The sequence below is a fragment of the Euleptes europaea genome, chromosome 12, assembly GCF_029931775.1.
Source record: "Euleptes europaea isolate rEulEur1 chromosome 12, rEulEur1.hap1, whole genome shotgun sequence".
NCBI lineage: Eukaryota > Metazoa > Chordata > Lepidosauria > Squamata > Sphaerodactylidae > Euleptes > Euleptes europaea.
Window position 1 is genome coordinate 10,873,206 of NC_079323.1, and position 20,136 is coordinate 10,893,341.

Here is a 20,136-nt window from a genome sequence, read left to right on the forward strand (position 1 = left end):
TGCAAAGGAACTAAGATCTGGGCTACGCATTAAAGCAGAACGCAGTAGCACTGAAGCGGCAGAAGGCAGAGGAGGAAGGACAGATCGCAATGCTTCACTGTACAAGGGGTTACATTTTTCCCCTGAGTTCTTCCATGTTAATGATTCTCTCCCAGTGGGAATCTAGAACAACATGCTCATGAGGGAGTTCTGTCCTAGTCCGCTGCCTTTTGGGGGGGGTAGTTTTGGGGGAACTTTAAAAACAGGACCTTCCTGGCAGTTTGTACAGCCCGTTCTGCCACCCCAGAATTCTAGAAACTCCTACTGCTACGTGTGTACAGTGCCTAAAACTGTACACATAAGGATACGGTCCCAAGGAAATGGACCAGCCTGAAGGGAATCAGTGTCCGTACAAACACTCAGAAACAAGACCCATTAGATGAGTGCTAATAAGAGGCAGCCCAGTCACTGAAGACTCCTAGGCAAGACGTTTGCGGCCCCCAAAGCCCTCTCTTAAGAAGTTACCTTTAATTCCAGTTTTTGTTAATTTTTGTACTAGCTGCTTCTGTCTCTGTTTGTATTTGAGTTTCAGAGTTACCTGTCACACCTTTATATGAAACAAAGGAAGAAAGAAAGTGGAACAAAGGGGGAAAGCAAGCAAGCAAAAGAAAGCGAAAAGGGGGAAAGACAGTACAAAGAAAGCGAAAGGGGGAAAAGAAAGAAAGCAGGAAGGAAAGGGGGAAAGAGTCATTTCCAGGCACAAGTTAGCCAGAGATTGTGTCAGAAAAGGTACAGCTCACACTGTTATTAAATGGGCAGTGTCCGCTCTGAAAACCAGCAGAGTGGTGTTTGTTTGCCACTCCCAGAGCTGCTCCCGCTCAGTCCTACAAATTGCCGTGCTCCTGTTTGTTCCTCGGCCACTTCAAGAGGTCTTGCAAAAGAAACTTACAGGAGGCTGTGACCTATACCAGGCTGGCCTTTGGGGAGTGCCGTTTGCAGTGTCGGAAGAGAGTTAACCAAGTGCTCACAGCACCTGATCGAGCCTAAAAAGGAAGCACCCGGGATAAGATGGGGGGGACTGATTATTGGGCGGCTCTGGAATCCAGCTGTTTGGTGAAACATGATGATTATCCTGGCTAGATAGCTCCAAACTATTTCATGGCAGACTCTTTGAACTATGGCAAGGCTAGACTGCTTCGGACAGTAGGTGAGGTCACGCATAACTGAATGCTCCGCCATGCCAAAATACCCCCAAACCTGAAAGCTAGCATACCCTCTCAGCATCTCATTTTCTGTGGGTGGGGGGAGGGGGTATGTAGGAGCCCTATCTGCAGTGGTACAGCCTAGACCCAGTTTTTCTATGGAAACAAGAACCTGAAATGAAAAATTTTGGGGAATGCAAGAAAACTGTGTTCAAAACAGCAGGGAGCAGCCTTTAATACCACCTCTGCAGGATTTCTCACAATGACTACTTTCTACAACACCCAGAAGCTTCCTCTGCAGCAAACAGATTCACAAGATTGCCATCGGCATCAACCTCAACGTGCGACTTAAGTTCAAGCCAAGGAAATAAAACCACCACCTCTTGAAAAGCCTAGCACTGCACCTGAGACGGAATGCAAGGTTTATTATGGTTTTCTTTTCTTTAAAAAAAAACACACGTTTTTATATAAAATCATACTTCAACAGCAAGTCACCACTTCGTTATGGGAATCAGCTGGCCTCTTTCAGACTTCAAGCTTGTTCCGCAATGCCTTGCTATTGTTTCTGTTGACATTTGGACACTGGGAGTTCCAAGCCTGCCCACAGCATGGGCTCAGCTTTCCTCATAATGAGCTCAATCTTGGTAGCGGTCATAGTTACGTAGCTCCTTTTCACATCAATCACCTGGAAGAGAACAGCAACATCACGGTTTAAGTACTACGTTTCCATATCCGCGTCTGACAGCCACCACAAAAACGGAATTCTCAACACACTTTTTCCAAACTTAAGGTCCCCCCCCTTTAGGTAAGCTAGGAGCCCCGCGGCGCAGAGTGGAAAGCTGCAGTACTGCAGTCCAAACTCTGCTCATGACCTGAGTTCGATTTTGACAGAAGTCGGTTTCAGATAGCCGGCTCGAGGTTGACTCAGCCTTCCATCCTTCCGAGGTCGGTCAAATGAGTACCCAGCTTGCTGGGGGTAAAGGGAAGATGACTGGGGAAGGCACTGGCAAACCACCCCGTAAACAAAAAGTCTGCCTAGTAAACGTCGGGATGTGACATCACCCCATGGGTCAGGAATGACCCGGTGCTTGCACAGGGGACCTTCACCTTAGGTAAGCTACGCAAACCATAATTACCATGCATCAGAAGAAGGAGAAGAGTTGGTTTTTATATGCCGATTTTCTCTACCACTTAAGGAAAGAATCAAACTGGCTTACAATCTCTTTCCCTTCCCCTCCCCACAACAGACACCCTGTGAGGTAGGTGGTGCTGAGAGAGCTCTAAGAGAGCTGTGACTAGCCCAAGGTCACCCAGCTGGCTTCATGTGTAGGAGTGGGGAAACCAACCAGGTCCACCAGCTTAGAGTCTGCCGTGCATGTAGACGAGTGAGGAATCAAATCCAGTTCTCCAGATCAGAGTCCACCGCTCCAAACCACCGCTCTTAACCACTACACCATAACTGCCATGCAGCTATGTGCAAATATAAAGCTGGGGAGGCCTATCCGCGTCTCTTAGCAAGCTCTATCAGTGTGACGCACGCCAATCACTAGCCCTGTTCAGACTACTGGCTGGCCCCCATGGTTTGAAAACCTCCCCCTCCCCCCGTCTTGTACACAGTACCAGGAGATCAAACTGCTCAATGTTTGCTGGTTATACAGATCGTGAACTCCTTCCCAGGGCCCTCAAAAAGAAAAGCAGAATATCATGCTTTGGAAAGGAAGACAAGTGAAATAGGGAGACTGCGAAGCAGCCGATTTAACTCCACGCGCCCCACCCAAATGCCTGAGGCCAAAAAAATACTTCCTGCACCCAAGTAAGTAGACTGTTCTCCCAATGCCGCGGGCTTGCAGTACATGATAATTCACACAAGAAGAATTGAAGGTGTTGAGATTATGCTAAAAGCACACTCCAAAACAGGGTGACAGAGATGCACTGGAGCATCTTTTACACAATCACGACATGACAAATGGATATACCAGTTAAAAGGTAATGGTATTCCCCTGTGCAAGCACTGGGTCATTACTGACCCACTTGGCGATGTGGCATCCTGACATTTACTAGGCAGACTATGTTTATGGAGTGGTTTGCCACTGCCTTCCCCAGTCGTCAACACTTTACCCCAGCAAGAGGGATACTCATTTTACTGAGCTCGGAAGGCTGAGTCAACCTTGAGCCGGCTACCTGAAACCGACTTCCGTCGGGATCGAACTCAGGTTGTGAGCAGAGCTTTTTGACTGCAGTACTGCAGCTTACCACTCTGCGCCATGGGGCTCTATGACATACCAGTTCTACACATGGTAATGTAATCTGGCCTCTGGTATGATAAATTTCCTGTCTCACTCAATCCTGTCACTTCAGGAGTTATGAATGTCAAGCACTTGAAGCCATTAAAAAAAGGGGGGGAAATCTAGGCTAGAACACGTTACAAAACTATCCGAATTTTTCTTGAATGAAAATGCACATGTACTTACGCCCCATAAATTCAGATTCTGATTGAACTCCTTATTGCCTTCGAACACAATATGGATATTTAACTGCAAGAGGAAAAGATTTATGCAATAAACACACGGTACTTGTAATTCTAGCATGTGCTTCTTTATCCAACGAAGGCTGTAATCCTAAGCACGCTCACTAGGAAGCCTCATTGCATTCAACTGAACCTACTCAGAAGCAAATATGCTCAGGCTCACACTCTATAGTCTGACAGAGGGCTGCAGTTCTAAAGCTCGCCTGGGTTTAGAACTTCTGTTCAGGCGCAGCATCGAAACCTCAATGACAAACCAAAAAAACTGCAGAGACTAAAATTCTCAATATGTTTATGAACTAGCTTTGCCATGGAGACAGATCACGGGGGCAGCCATCTGTCTGTAGCAGTAGAAAAGAGGAAGACTCCAGTAGCACCTTAACAACTAACAAGATTTCTGGTAGGGTATGAGCTTTCGTGAACCAAAGCTCACTTCTTTGGAATGTGCGCATTCTAGCTGCATGTGAAGAAGTGGGCTGTTGACTCATGAAAGCTCATACCCTGCCAGAAATTTTGTTAGTCTTTAAGGTGCTACTGGACTCTTGCTTTACCATGATCACTGAACAGCCAGAAACCTTCAAGCTAGTTTTAAAACTACACACTATATTTCTAGCATTCAGTTGTGACTGGTCAGAGCGATTAATTGTGCACCCTGCCCCCCCAGAGCAAACTGCCATAAACAAGGACAGGATGCGGGGGGGGGGGGGGTTTGTGTTTCACAAAACATTTACCTTTGAAATGTCTTTTGGTTTGCTCCATTCCTTGGGTCACTGGTTAAAGTCATCTGAACAAAGTGTTTAGCAAGCTCCATCTGTGACCTGTTTCCTGCTTGTGGCACACTGTGTTCTACATGCAGGAGCCAGGGGGGGCAGAACTGAATTAAAAGCCACAAACCCGCCCTGGGCATGACAAGTTGAAAGCCCTTGGCTAGAATTCTTCTCTGGTCTAGATCTCTACAAGCAGGGAGGAGGGTTGTTGTTTTTTAAGCGCTGGACTATGTTCAAATAGCAACTGAGGAGTGGACATGTTCATGGAGACGGCTACCCCTGACTACTAGTCAAGATGAATACTTGTCATGATGTATACCTATTCTCTCCAGGATCAGAGGAGCAGGCCTAATATATTAGGTGCTGTGGAACACAGGCAGGATAATGCTGCTGCAGTCGTCTTGTGTGGGGGCTTCCTAGAGGCACCTGGTTGGCCACTGTGTGAACAGACTGCTGGACTTGATGGGCCTTGGTCTGGTCCAGCAGGGCCTTTCTTATGTTCTTAATTCTCCTTGCTTTATAATAGCGGTACCACATTCTTTTCCCTTAATATGTAGATCAGTCATCAGCCAGGCAACAAGAAATTTTCAAAGTAGGAAAAAAATGGGAAGGAAACCAACAATAGCAACTCACCAATGTGCTATTTGCTTCTACGCGACTGAGTTCAGGGACTGAGTTCTTAGCATATATGGATATGGTCACTTCACCTCCAGTCTGATGCCAGTCGTGCCTGCAGGAAACCATCTTTTTCCCCTACAGATTGAGTTGGAAAGAAACAAACACCTTGGCTGCTATCTGTTTGTAAATCCTGCCTACACTTTTCAGAAGTGGCGGACTGCCAGAGTACCATCAAGTTAAAGAACATGGGAGCATTCATGTAATAAAATAGGCTGAAACCCATTAAGTTGGCAGATGCAAGATTTGAAGAGAACAAAGCCGCAGGTGACATAGCTGATGGACAGGCAGGCTGGCCATCCAGCAGACTGTATATCTGGCTTCACCACCAGTCATCGCAAAGCAGGGGAATGCTGTTTGGATCTCCTTCATGCATGAAGGAGGCACCTCCCTTTTCCTGCCTTCACCAGGTACCTTCTCTGACAGCATTTCTCGGTTCTCATTTTGCTTAGCTGTGCATGAGCGCAACTTTTAAGCATTTTCCTTCCTTGGGGTGTTCAAATGCCTTCTGGTGGAGGAACTGCAAGATTTTAATTGCCTCTAAACAGAGACCCTTTCTCCTACCTACACGAAGGATGGCAGGGATGATTCTTTGGGCAAAACATACTACACTTAAGAATTCCTTCCCAACTGGGTGGAAACCCAAGAGATACAGCCAAAGATGCATTGTCCAATTGAAGCCAACAGAAACAAAGTTAAGGAAGAAGAAAAAGGAGTTGGTTTTTATATGCTGACTTTCTCTACCTTTTAAGGAGAATCAAACCGGCTTACAATTTCCTTCCCTTTCTCTCTCCACAACAGACACCCTGAGAGGTAGGCGGGGCTGAGAGAATTTGGAGAACTTTGACTAGCCCAAGGTCAACCAGCAGGCTTCATGTGGAGGAGTGGGGGAATGAACCCGGTTCTCCAGATCAGTCCACTGCTCCTAACCACTACACCACGCTGGAGCCAAGTTTCATTTTCATTTCAAACCCTGACAATGTAGCCAAGGGCCATAACACAAGCCAGATTACTTACAGCATCCTTCTTAACCCATAAATGTGTTCCTGTTGTACAGCCCTCTTGAGCCAAGAAGGTATTGAAGTCTGATGTTTTCCTCTTGCAGCAACTCCAATACTTCATCCTGTGTATTTAAAGAAGTTTAAAGAAGTTGTATGTTTATAGCAGCACTTGTCCTGACTTCCATTCTACAGGTAATACCAAGCTAATTTTGGAGAAGAACGTAGGATTTATACAGAACTTAAGGAAGCCAGGTTGCTGGACATGTGATACTGACCCTTCGTGGAATATAGGCACACCTGAGTGGTACGTGCACTCTTCTTCCATGCTGTCTGGTCCTTCAAATGCCTGTGGGAAACATGAGAACAACAACAAAAAAATCAGCCATTTCCTAGCCACAGAACTGGAAGACAGCGTATTACAGCGACTCTCACGCTGTGGGACTCAAATGAACATCTTCGGATGGAAGAAGAGAAGCACTTTAGCAGCCAATTCTCACATCGCTCTGCAATATCCACCTATGAAGAGGGTTGTGTGTAAATAGCAGAAGTACATGTTGTAGCTCTTTGTAAGCTATGAATAAGGGATCGGACAACAACACTTTTGGGAGCAGGGCCTGTAAACCACAGTAAAGAAGGGGGTGGGGAGTCACATATTTTTTACATGGCTGACATAATGCATTTACGAAACTAAAATACTTACCTTTGTACAGCCCCCATTTTTACACGAAGTCCCAACCTTTATCTCATCACTATCCTCTTCTGCAAGAGAACATCAAAGAATGTTTCATTCTCAGAAGACAAAAACATGTTCGCTACCCCCGATAGTAAACTCTGTATTCAATTTGCAAATTCCATTTGCTATTACTCTTTTTATTAATAAATCCTTATCTTTGAACCAATGTCTAGTTTATTCTGAGAATCTGCACACCCTTATGAGACTTACACAGACAATATGGCCCCAACAATATTTTCCCTGAGCACAGGTGTGTATAGGCTTAAACGGAGGACATTCCTTTGGTCAAGCTATGTGCACATTCGGGCAACACCTCCTGACCCACAAGGTCATGACAGGTGCTAAAGAGGCAAGAAAGCAGGTTGGATTCAGACTAAAATGGTAATTTCCACTCTCTTCCCACCCGCCCCCAAATTCCTCAGGGTCCGGTATCCCCCAGGAGTGGCATTTTGTAGATAACCATGGGAGCAAAGAGGGCAGGAAAGTCCCAGTTTGTTGATGGAAAATCAGGATTCAACATAGCAATATTTTTTGTATTAGCTGCAAGAAAAACAAATCAGAATGAGACAGCCCCATGCACCGTGCCCTGAACTATATAACATAACGGTGATATTAAAACTCAGCAAAGCCGGCACAAGCACACAGCACACTTTCTCCTTCAAATGAAACCTGGAATCCTACCAAACCACATACCTTTTTTAATTTCGTTCTCCGACGACAGTTTCAGCTTGTCCAGTGCTTGCTTCAAGGAAGCTGACACTTTCAACGGCAAGTAAGTCATCGGCTCATCTGGGCTGAAGGAAGGACGGAAGCATGTGTTACTTCCGTTAGCAAGGTTAAAATACAAAACCAGTAAATAGCTTTGATATGCCTCTATGAGAGACCCTGCATGTGAATGCATGACAGTAGCCAGTCAGATCACTACTGTACCCAGAGAACTGGTCTTCAACTGATACATCAGTGCCTACAAGCGGGTCACACCTTCATCTGCACGGACATCAGTGGAAACCACCACTTGCTTTCTCTTGGGCGGAATATTTTTTAAAGGTGAAAGATGGAAGAGATAAAGAAGAAGAGTTGGTTTTTATATGCTGGCTTTATCTACCACTTAAGGGAGACTCAAACCGGCTTACAATCACCTTCCCTTCCCCTCCCCACAACAGACACCCTGTGAGGTAGGTGGGGCTGAGAGAGTGTGACTAGCCCGAGCTGGCTTCATGTGGAGGAGTGGGGAAACAAACCCGGTTCACCAGATTAGCCTCCACCGCTCATGTGGAGGAGTAGGGAATCAAACCCGGTTTTCCAGATCAGAGTCTACCACTCCAAACCAACGCTCTTAACCACTATACCACACTGGATATTTTAAGGATATGTATCACTTAAAAAGGTTCCCTAGATTAAAGAGGACCCCTCCCCACCCAAGACTTGAAAAGGTTGAAGATGAATGATGTAGCCCAATCCTAACTGGCAATACTTCTCCAGAGCCTCAAACGAGTCTCTTACCAGTCCTGCCACTGGAGATCCTTTAGCTCGAGAGAGTACTAGTGTAAAGCCATGCGTTTGATCTTCAGGATGAGGCCTCTCTCTTGTTTACATCTTCACTGATTTTTTAATAAACCTAAGCAATATCAGAGTGCCATAATTCATGATTCCCAAGGGCGGAGTCTTCTGATAACTAGAGGAAGATGTCCATCGTGATAAAGAGGAGGGGGATAGCTTCCAAATGAAGGGATAAAAGATCCTAGGGAGGGTCGTAAGATATTTTGTCCCATGTAATCATAAGAATTAAAATTCATTTGAAGCTACAAAAATAATTGGGATGGTTTTGCTTTTCCTTCTGGTCCTCTGTTGTGCTGCAGTTCAAGACAGAGACTGGCAGCATGAGACACGGAAAAAAAGCCCCTTTCTCAGTGGGACAGTGTAATCCTATGCACGTATCTAGACAGCCTACAAGCCAGTAAACTTTTAAAGGTAAAGGCAATCCCCTGTGTAAACATTACTGACCCATGGGGTGAAGTCACATCACGACAGTTCCTAAGCAGACTGCGTTTATGGGATGGTTTGCCATTGCCTTCCTCAGTTGTCTACACTTTACCCCCAGCAAGCTGGGTACTCGTTTTACCGACCCTGGAAGGATGGAAGGCTGTGTCAACTTTGAGCTGGCTACCTGAAACCGATTTTTGGTGGGATCGAACTCAAAAGCAGAACTTTGACTGTAGTACTTCAGCTTACCACTCTGCGCCACGGAGCTCACCTAAATGTTCCGTGAGATTATGCTTTTTGATAGTTTAAACTTTATATCTCTAGTTGCAACGTTACAATTCCAAAACTACTATATCAACCTTCAAACACACACGACTTGGATAAAAACACAGCTATCAACTGGGAGCATGTTAGGCATGAATGCGCCATCTCAGGGTGGTACCTGGGCCTCCGAATGGATTCCACGGGCTTTGGTGCCTGAATGATGTGTTCTTCAAATTTAGGTTTCAGGTCAGCTAGCTCTTTTCGCTCAGAGGTAGTTTTAACTTCAGGCTTGACCGGCTCAGGTGGCTTCTCACTGTTATGGAAGCCCTTTGTACAACCCTGTCGCAGAAAAACGGATGCTTGAGCCATCAACTGTACATCGTTCGTCTTTACCAATGTAATTGAAATTCATAAACATCAGCACAACTTTAACAGAAAAGAAGACAGTTTAAGAATGAATAAAGGCTTGGCTTCCTGTCCTGAAAACCTCCAGACTAACAAAGACTACAGTCCACAATAGCCATGCGGATTAGCCTTGGATTCCACATGTTAACAGATCACTTCAGGATACAATGTTCCACACTTAACATACCACACCCTCATTAGCACATTATCTTGATACTTACAGGACAATGATTTGCACATTACCGTTAATACTTTGCAGGACAATGACTCAGCTGAAACCTAACCCCCTTCTGACTATATATTACTCTTCCTACACACTTGACACTGAGAGACACTGTCCTTCAGTGTTACTCCTCTGAAGATGCCTGCCACAGCTGCTGCCGAAACGTCAGGAAAGAAAATACCAAGACCACAGTCACACAGCCCGGATAACCTACAAGAACCGATAAACTCAGACCGTGAAAGCCTTCGACAATATTTTACCAATGTAATTTTTAAAGCGAATCCTGAGGCTTCATCTCTGATCTCTGTTACCAAATACCATGCCAGCAGTAATTTAAACTGACCCTTTATTCATTGCTGACAGATGGCCATCTAGCCTCTGCTTAAAAACCTCCAGGGAAGGAGAGCTCATCATCTCATGATGAAGCTATCCACAGAGGAACCACAGAGCTCACCACCTCCCGAGGAAACTATTCCACAGAGGAACCGCTCTGTTAGAAAATTCTTCCTAATGTCTAGAAGAAAACTCTTTTGATTTAATTTCAACCCAATTGTTCTGGTCTGACCTTCTGGGGCAACAACTCGGCACCCTCCTCTATATGACAGCCCTTCAAGTACTTGAAGATGGTTATCATATCTCCTCTCAGTCTTCTCCTCTCCAGGCTAAACATACCCAGCTCCTTCCACCTTTCCTCATAGGACTTGGTCTCCAGACCCCTCAACATCTTGGTTGCCCTCTTCTGGACACGTTCAAAATGGCACATTATTCACTGGAGTAAAAATTAAAATATGTCTTTCTGCTAACTAGGTATAGTCACTTTTATTTACTGATCCGTAAATATTTTTTATTTATTGACATTTGTACACTGCCTTCCCTTTTGCTGCTCAAGTCCTGCTAAATACCCTCATGAACAGCACTGCCTGCAGCACTCAAGTTGCCAGGGAATTCTTTCAGCAAAAAAATGACTGCATGGTAAACCTCAGTTTCACTCATACTATACCCAAAAGTGCATTCTGCTGAACATTCAAAGTCATATTTAATCTGGTTGTCAGTGTTAAAATAGCTTGCTTGGATGCAAATAGGGTTCCCATAGCTCTAACAGCTGTGCAGATTTGGTAAACAGGGATCAAATGAATGCTGCAATAACTACTAATAACATTACTAATACTTACCACAATGCTTAAGAAATCTGAGAAGTCAGTGGTTCTCCTCTTACAACATGACCAGCCCTGTAAAATGCAGGTGAGAAAAAAACACACACACATTAAAAACTTTCAACTAAATTCCGACTGAAAAGCCACAAATAATTATGTGTGCACACCTACTTTAAGAGCATCGTGAAAGACTGGTACTCCTGGGTGATACGTGCATGACTCTAAAAAGAAAGGGGGGGGGAAATAGAACTATTAACTAAAAATCTCAGCAGACAACACTCTTGATTTATAAGTTATATTTAGGCTAGCCATTTACTCAGTTTTTGTAACTCAGTTACTCTGGTTTGGCAACACCCAAGTATTTCATAAAGCCAGAAATAGTCAGCTGCATGCTAGAATCACTAACGCAACAGAATTTTAAAACATTTTAAATGTATATATTGTCCCCCGCTAAAAAACCCGAGACAGACTAGAAAAGCCTGGCCACATCTGGGGTGCAGATAATGAAGGAACGGTTATCCTCTAAAATCCCACTGAAATGAGGTGTTAACTTGGCATCTAAAGATGGTCAGTGACTGAGCCAGGCAAAGGGCATTGCAATGAGAGAGAGCCACCACTGAGAATGCCCTGTCTTTCATGGCCACCTGCCTCACTTCTGAAGGCCAGGGGGCCTGAACCCAAGCCTCAGAGAATGAACATAATGCCTCAACCTATCTCCAGCACAAAGGATTTACGCAGCGAATGCAGTTATCAAAAACAGCACCAATACTCTCCATGAAAGGTTCCTTTCAAAACCTGATTAGTGCTGGAGGGGTAATATGCTCTGTAAATCCTGGGAAAGCGAAGGAGCAATGCTATTTCCTGCACTAATAGCATAAATATGAAAGTTACTGTTCCAAAAAATCCTGCTTGACAAAAGCGTTACCCTGGATTTAACAGCTCGATTTAAACGGTTTAGACTCCTCAGGAGAATCGCAAGTTCAATTCCGTCAGATACTTTCCCAAGGTTATTTGGAAAGACACCCTTAAACACGCAGCAGGCAGGAGCTCACTCCTTTCACCTTCACTGTGTAGACCACATGGTAGCCACAAACTGTGCCCAGCTCCACCTACCTACTCGGTGTAACCTTGCTTGCGTGACAAGTTCTCTCAAGAAAAAAAAAACCAGGGCTGGGATGCAAAAGCAATCAGTTCTGAATGCCAAAGGGAGCTCTGTGCTCACGTTTCTGGAATAGCAACTCCTCGTGCCACCAAGCAAACTCTACCTAAAGGAGTTCAAAGCTTTTGTGGTGCCACCACCTCTCTTCTTCAGTCAGTGTGGTGTAGTGGTTAAGAGCTGTGGTTTGGAGCGGTGGAGTCTGATCTGGAGAACCAGGTTTGATTACCCATTCCTCCACATGAGCAGCGGAGGCTAATCTGATGAACAGGGTTTGTTTCCCCACTCCTCCACATGAAGCCAGCTGGGTGATTTTGGGCTAGGCACATTCTCGCAGCCTCACCTACCTCACAGGGTGTCTGTTGTGGGGAGGGGAAGGGAAGGTGATTGTAAGCCGGTTTGATTCTTCCTTGAGTGGTAGAGAAAGTTGGCATATAAAAACCGACTCTTCTTTTTCTTCCCTTTCAAACCTCCCTCTTCCATGAGGTCTTCTCCTTGACCCTTCAGTTCTCAATGGCAATGAAGCCGAGGCACATACTTCCATTCATTCTATCCATGCTTCTGCCGTTCCACTGCCCTCACTAGCTTATTATGCATCCATTGTTGTCACATGAAACTGCCTGGAGAGTATCTGCTTTGCATGCAGAAGGCACCAGGTTCATCTGTGGCTTCCGGCACAGGGTATGACTGGGCACAACTCAGCCATTTTGTTAGGACAAATAAGATCAAGCCCCAGTTAACCACATTTGGGTCTTTGTTGTTTGGGAGATTCAAGCATATGTGTAAATCTCTGCCACTGAAATAGCTGGAACAAATACACAAGACATTTCCTTATATTGAGTCAGGCCGCTGGCCTATCAAAGCCTATTGAGGGCCAAGTATTGTGGTTAAGAGCGGTGGACTCTAATCTGGAGAACCAAGTCTGATTTCCCACTCCTCCACATGAAGCCTGCTGGGTGACCTTGGGCCAGTCACAGTTCTCTCTGAACTCTCTCAGCCCCACCTACCTCACAAAAGTGCCTGTTGTAAGGGGGGGCAGGCAATTGTAAGTCGCTCTGAGACGCCTTAAGTGTACAGAAAAGCGGGGTATAAAAACCAACTCTTCTATTCAGACTGGCAGCAGTTCTCCAAAGTCTCAGATGCAGGTCATTCACATCACCTCCTTAACTGACTTTTCAACTGGAGATGCTAGGGATTGAACCGGAGTCTTCCTCTTACATGCCAAGCAGATATTCTACCACTGAACGACTGGCTCGCTTTCCTAGGCTAAATTTACATTTTACACTTGTCAGGGAACTAGGCTGTCCTCCGTCTCAGCTGCTGTGTTGCATTATATTTCTATTAATAGCAATGATAATGAACAAGAACAGTACTGAGCGAAAGAATGGCCCTGAAAATTCCTTTGGCGTAGCAGCTGTTCTGTTACATTAAAGCAACAGCCCAACAAAATTTTGGAAAAGGACTTTCAGAAAAGGGCATCTACCAACGCGCACCATGAGCAGTGCGCCCAAGCTCATCTCCAAAGATAGCTTGAAGTCGTTTGTAACTCAAGATCACTGTTAGCTTATTGAAGCAAAGCACAATGTTCCCAGAATAAGCCTGAAATGTTATCGGGGTCATGTGGGGACTCAGGTATCGACACGGGACTGCATCCCTCATTATTTACTAACATAGGAAGACCCAGGAAACTGTACCAAAAAGATAGAGCCCTGGAGGGGTGAGAAAAAGAGGTAGAAAAAGGCTGATGGGAGGGGGAGAAAGGTAGTGGGAAGAAGTGTTCCTCCACCAGTTTCAGGTGAGCTGCAACTCAGATATGGGCACAAACATCGCCCCCTCTACCATCAAGAAGAGTTGGTTTTTCTATACCGACTTTCTCTACCGCTCAAGGGAGACTCAAACCGGCTTACAATCACCTTCCCTTCCCTACAACAGACACCCTGTGAGGTAGTGGGGCTGAGAGAGTGTGACTCACCCAAGGTCACCCTGCTGGCTTTGTGTATAGGAGTGGGGAAACAAATCCAGTTCACCAGATTAGCCTGCGCCGCTCATGTGGAGAGGGGAATCAAACCCGGTTCTCCAGATCAGACTCCACCGCTCTAAACCACTACACCACACTGGCTCTCAAGGACTGAATGGCTGGCTGGCTGGGGGTCCATTTGGGATAGGTGAGCAGCCTTGACTGATGATTAAACAGAAAGCAGAAGATGTTTTCAAAATAAAAAAAATATTACTCATTACACCGAGAGCATTTCTACCCCACTATTAGTATCCACAGTTGGATTCGGAACAAGGCAGAAACACGGCAGCACCTTATGCCAGCGTAGTGTAGTGGTTAAGAATGGTGGTTTGGAGCGGTGGAGTCACACTCTCTCAGCCCCACCTACCTCACAGAGTGTCTGTTGTGGGGAGGGGAAGGGAAGGTGATTGTAAGCCGGTTTGATTCTTCTTTAAGTGGGAGAGAAAGTTGGCATATAAAAACCAACTCTTCGTCTTCTTCCAAACCAATCCAATTTACTTCAGTATGAGCTTTCCAGAGTCATAGCCCACTTCTTCAAACAGACAGGAGAAGGAAAAGGGTACTGGGAAATCAAAGCCAAGTGACACGAAGGGAATTTAGACTTCAAAACTGTCACTTGCTCCTCATCTAGAAGGAATGACAGGGAACAAGGGAGAGAGGAAGAGCTACAAATATAGCAACGCACATCGACACGTCATGTGCACATGTGGGGGCAGAAAATCAGGACATTCTGCATTCCCCACCCTCATTTTCATCTGCAATTCCTGCCGGGTCAAAAAGCAAACACTGTGGCAGTAATTATATATACAGTGGACACTATTATTAATGTGAATTTCATAACACCCATTTCACTTTATTTATGGACCACACACCACATTGATTGTATCCCTGATAAGTTCATGTTATTACCTTTAACCAGCATCATAATCACTGTCTATTGCCATTAAAGCAAGGAATCATGCTTCTTTTAATGACCATATATTATATTATTATTAATGCAACTGCTGCCACCACTGTTGTGTACCCACTCACGTGCTGTGGTTGCTTTAATCACGGCAGCACATTTTAGAAAAATGGATTATGCCAGCTTAGTTTATATAAGCTATTGTGCAACTACCACCTATCACAGTTCTCAAAGCATGTGTTCAGATAACTCATGGTTTAAGGAGACGTCCCCCACACCCCAAACCCAAAATTTAATAACGTTGTGAAAGTAAGAAGAATCATTTTCCTATATGTGTGGGTGTGTAGATGCGTGGGTGCATTTGTAGGGAAGAGACTTGATAGCACTTCACACAAACACAATTGTGTATGTCTGTGTACACAGACATGTATGTATATACATGTACACATATATACATGTGTATGTGTATACATACACACATATACACACACAGATATACATGTGTATGTATATACATACACACACATATACACACACAGATATACATGTGTATGTATATACATACACACACATATATACACATATATATATGTACAAACACATAGATATACATACACACACATATATACACAAAGATATATACACATACACACATATATACACAGATAGATATACATATGTATACACATTCACATATATACACACATAGATAAACACAGATATATATGCACACACACACCTATACACATATATATACATACACATACTGATATATACACACATGCAGATATACATACATATGTACACACAGATATACATGTGTATGTATATACATACACACATATATACACAGATATATATGTACAAAGACACAGATATACATACACACAGATATATACACATACACACATATCGATAGATATACATGTATGTATATACATTCACATATACACACGTAGATTAGGACATAGATATATATGTACACACACACCTATACACACATATATATACATACACATACTGATATACATACACACACACAGATATACACACACATATATATACAGAGATATAGATATATATACATACACACACATATATACAGAGATATAGATATATATACATACAAACGCATATATACTCCCAGATATATATACACACACACACACACACAGAGAGAGAGAGAGAGACACACATATATACAGAGATATAGATATATATACATACAAACGCATATATACTCCCAGATATATATACACACACACACAGAGAGAGAGAGAGAGACACACACACATATATACCCACGTATATGCATATGCACGCATACATATATAAGAATTATTTTTTTAAAGGAAAAGAACATTTCATCCTTATTAAATGCAGCTAATGATGAACTGAATCGGCACCTGGATTAACCCCCCCCATCCTACACTAGCCCCCCCTCCCCCCCCAACGGGCACGCCCCTCCCCCCGCCGGCTTCCGCCTCCCTCCCCCCCTCCCCCCTCCCCCCTCCCCCCTCCCCTCCCCCTCCCCCCTCCCTTCCCCCTCCCGCCTCACCGTCCGTGTTGACCCCGGGGTCGAAGCGCTGCCCGCACCCCCGGTTGTAGCAGAGCTGAGCCATGGCCGGAGGAGAGGAGAGTAGAGGCGAGGAGGCGCCGAGGGAGGGAGGGGAGGGAGGGGAGGGGAGGGGAGGGCGGCCCTCTTCTTCTTCTTCTCCGCCGACGAGGCCGAGGCGAGGCGGGCGAGGCGAGGCGGCCGCGGAACCGCTTCTTGACAGGAAGGAAGCGCGAGACGCCTCTCCGCTCCCCCCCCCCAACCACCTCCGGAAAAGGCCGAAGCGACAGGAGCCTTCGCGAAGCTTCACGAAACTTCCCGGACGGAGCGGGAGCCCAGGGCGCAGGCGCACAGCTCGCGCGTCGGCCGGCACGGCGAAGGGGAGGGGGGGGGAACGGAGGGACAAAGCCGCGCGCATGCGCGCTACGAACGCATGAAGCTCGAGGCCGCGAGGAGGGGAATTTAAAGGGGCGGCGCAACGCAAGCCCCCTTTTTGCAGATCCTCCGCGGTCATTTGAATTGCCGCTCTCCAAACGCGCATTCCCCCCCCCCCAGCCAAATTCTCAGAACTCAACAATAAGCCCCCCGTGCAGGGTTTTGAGAATGCAGACGGGGAAAATGTGCATCTAGAGTGACACCGCAAGGTAGACTTCCCCTGACTATGGAAGCTCCACTGATTTTGCAATTTGGAATAACCTCTTTTCCTTTCTGTAAATTGTATTGAAATGTATTAAGACAGCAAGGGAACAGCTTGTTGCTGGGCAGGGTATCTCCGTGTGTCTGTGTGCTAGTAATTGGGGCAAGAGTCATGGGGGGTTACAGTGACCCATAACAAGAACTGGGTGAAACTGTTACTATACTGCCGCCTCTCTCTCTGTGGGAGGTTTTGCCGCTCTCCAAACGCGCATTTCCCCCAGCCAAATTCTCAGACCTCAACAATAAGCCCCCATGCAGGGTTTTGAGAACGCAGATGGGGGAAACGTGCATCTAGAGAGTGGCAAATCCAAGGCAAAACCTCCCATGAGTTTTAGCCCCCTAGCAACACTAACCTTCCTGCACTTCACAGCGCGGGTGTGATTTAGGGGTGTTGCTATCGTTTTAAACCTGCACGTGAACACACATACTTCCCTGTAATGAAACAATTGGCCCGAAACTTTACATTTTTGAGACTTCAAAAAAATTCAGAACTATCTATCAGCACACTTAACAGCTTAGGGTTTGATGGTTTTGTTTTTGGTTTTGTGTGCGGGGGGTGTGGTTGTGATTGATGAATTTGTTAAATTGCACATACATTATTTCATGCGCAGGATGATGCATTGCCAGCAAAACAGCATAATTAGCTCGCAGGAGCCTTGGGGGAACTAACTGTGCTGTGCTCCGTAAATGCGCTGTGCTGTGCTTCGTAAATGCGCTTGGGTCACCCTTAGCGTTGCCAACCTCCATGTGGGTTATGCAAAAAAACAACAACAACAACAAAAAACCTATGGCCAAAAAGCAAACTTATCAAAATGCAATCTGTTCCTACTAACATACGCTATTATATAATATTTTATAAATTGTTCTTTTCCACATTAGTTTTCACCATTCCCATGAAATTGCTTCCAATTGTCCAGTCATGGATAGCTAGTCCACAAAAATCACAAAAGTCCAATCCACTGCGAGAAAAGGATGCTGTCTTTTCCTTTTTTCAGAACTCTTCCTTTCATCAGCCGCCCTTGAGAGAATCGGACCTGCTCCTGGAGAAGCTGGACTTGAGCATGAAGCTCTTCAATTTCTTAATCAGCAGTTCTTTTCACATTACATATGCTGTCATTCTTAACATCACATCGGAGACGCTCTTTGGCTGACCTTCCGAATCTGGCTGCATGTGGGGCCTGGAGATCTTCCACGATTACAACTGGTCTCCAGATGACCAAGATCAGTTCCCCTGGAGAAGATGGCTACTTTGGAGGGGAGGCTCTATGGCATTGTACCCCACTGAGGTGCCTCCCCCACCAAACACTGTCCTCCTCAGGCTCCACCCTACAAATCTCCAGGTATTTCCTAACACCAAGCTGGCCACCCTAGTCGCCATAGATGCTTTCCTGTCAAAGGTTTTCCCCAAGTCTTGCAAAGTTGAACACACCAATGACAAATTCAGAGCAGCAGATTTCCGGCTGTGTTTCGAGGAACCCAGTTCTTTGAATGCTGCTCGAGAGTTCCTTGGGATGCAGATCAGAAATGAAATCAACAAGCTTTTCTGGCAATGAGCAGGTCCAGAGAGTTCTGAGAGAACTGTGACTAGCCCAAGGTCACCCAGCTGGCTTCATGTGCAGGAGTGGGGAAACCAACCCGTTCCACCCAATTGGAGTCCGCCATTGATGTGGAGGAGTGGGGAATCGAACCCGATTCTCCAGATTAGAGTCCACTGCTCTTTACCACTACACCACGCTGGCTCTTTGGCAGGTTGGCCAACGATGGAATCAGAAGGCCAGAACTTCCGAAAGGCTCCCGGGCAAAGGCCAGGGGTTGGCAGCGACAGCGTTTGGGTCTTGAGCCACATTTTTGGGAACCGCTGGTTGTTCGGAGCGCGAGAATCACTTTCATTCACAGTTATCCAGTAGGTGGCAGTAGCGCTCTCCTAAAAAACCCACTTGCCCCGTGATTCTCATGGCTACTGCATCTAAGAGGTGGGATTGAATCTCCCATCTCTACATAGTTTTTTAAAAGCATTTAGAAAAGAAAGGCTTTAAATTCCTCTGGTCAAAGAGAGGGAGAGAGATTGAGAGAAAGAGACACTTTAAAAAGCAGCCCCAGAGGGGTCTGCAGCACCAGGGAAAAGGGGTTTATTTACTCTGTCCTTGGTATAAATCACATGAATACTCCAAGGCCTTTTACGCAGGGACGTTTCCCCGGGTTCACCCCTGCCGGCTGCTTCGGGGCTTCCTTTAGAATATGCATGCCTTTTGCACCCATCAGAGGTCAGAACAGAGAGGTTCAGAAAAAGACGTCACCATGTAATATATGTCTGCAGTGTACGACACATGTAGCTAGACCCTCATGCTTAGCGACATGTGATGTCGATTCAGACGTAGGTGGTTTCCATATGGGGGCAGGCTTGTGTGGTTTCCCCTGCTGCAGCTGTTGATATAGTGCAGTGGCTATGGCTTCCCACCACTCCTCAGCTGGTCAGCGGGTGGAAGACGCCCAGCAGAGGGGGGCCATGATCAGCGTGTGCGACTTCGCTCATGCCACCCACACAAAGTGACAACATAATTTCCATGTTTACCTTGAAACGATGCGGACGCTTTAGTAATCGGCCCGAAACACACACACACACACACACACACACACACACACACACACACACTCACTCTCTCTCTCTCTCTCTCTCTCTCTCTCTCTCTCTCTCTCTCTCTCTCTCTCTCTCTCTCTCTCTCTCTCTCTCTCTCTCTCTCTCCTCTCTCTCTCTCTCTCTCTCTCTCTCTCTCTCTCTTCCCCCCCCCCCTCCTTTGTAGGATAAAATAGGAGATAGATCACCTTGCACACCATTGTGGGTTCTCTTGGAGGAACGCTGGATAAAAAAATGCAACAGATTTTGAATTTCAAATATTT

The 20,136-nt window shown here is 45.6% G+C and overlaps 2 protein-coding genes across 2 annotated transcripts; both read right to left on the reverse strand.

Moving 5' to 3' along the window:
- Positions 1–1,659: 1,659 nt before the first annotated feature.
- Positions 1,660–11,686, reverse strand: CHORDC1 (cysteine and histidine rich domain containing 1). Its single transcript, XM_056858851.1, is given in 10 exon segments — positions 1,660–1,866; positions 3,653–3,715; positions 5,106–5,225; positions 6,165–6,270; positions 6,424–6,494; positions 6,849–6,907; positions 7,575–7,675; positions 9,307–9,467; positions 10,929–10,985; positions 11,645–11,686. Coding segments are annotated over 10 exon segments (933 nt in total). The 3' UTR covers positions 1,660–1,713.
- A 3,009-nt stretch (positions 11,687–14,695) lies between these two features.
- On the reverse strand, positions 14,696–19,877 carry LOC130485632 (putative uncharacterized protein C18orf15; the record flags this gene model as incomplete). The annotated part of the gene is made up of 4 exons (XM_056858852.1): positions 14,696–14,710; positions 15,502–15,660; positions 15,941–15,978; positions 19,850–19,877. Coding segments are annotated over 4 exons (240 nt in total), but the record flags the coding sequence as incomplete, so codon positions are not given.
- Between the last annotated feature and the right edge of the window lie 259 nt (positions 19,878–20,136).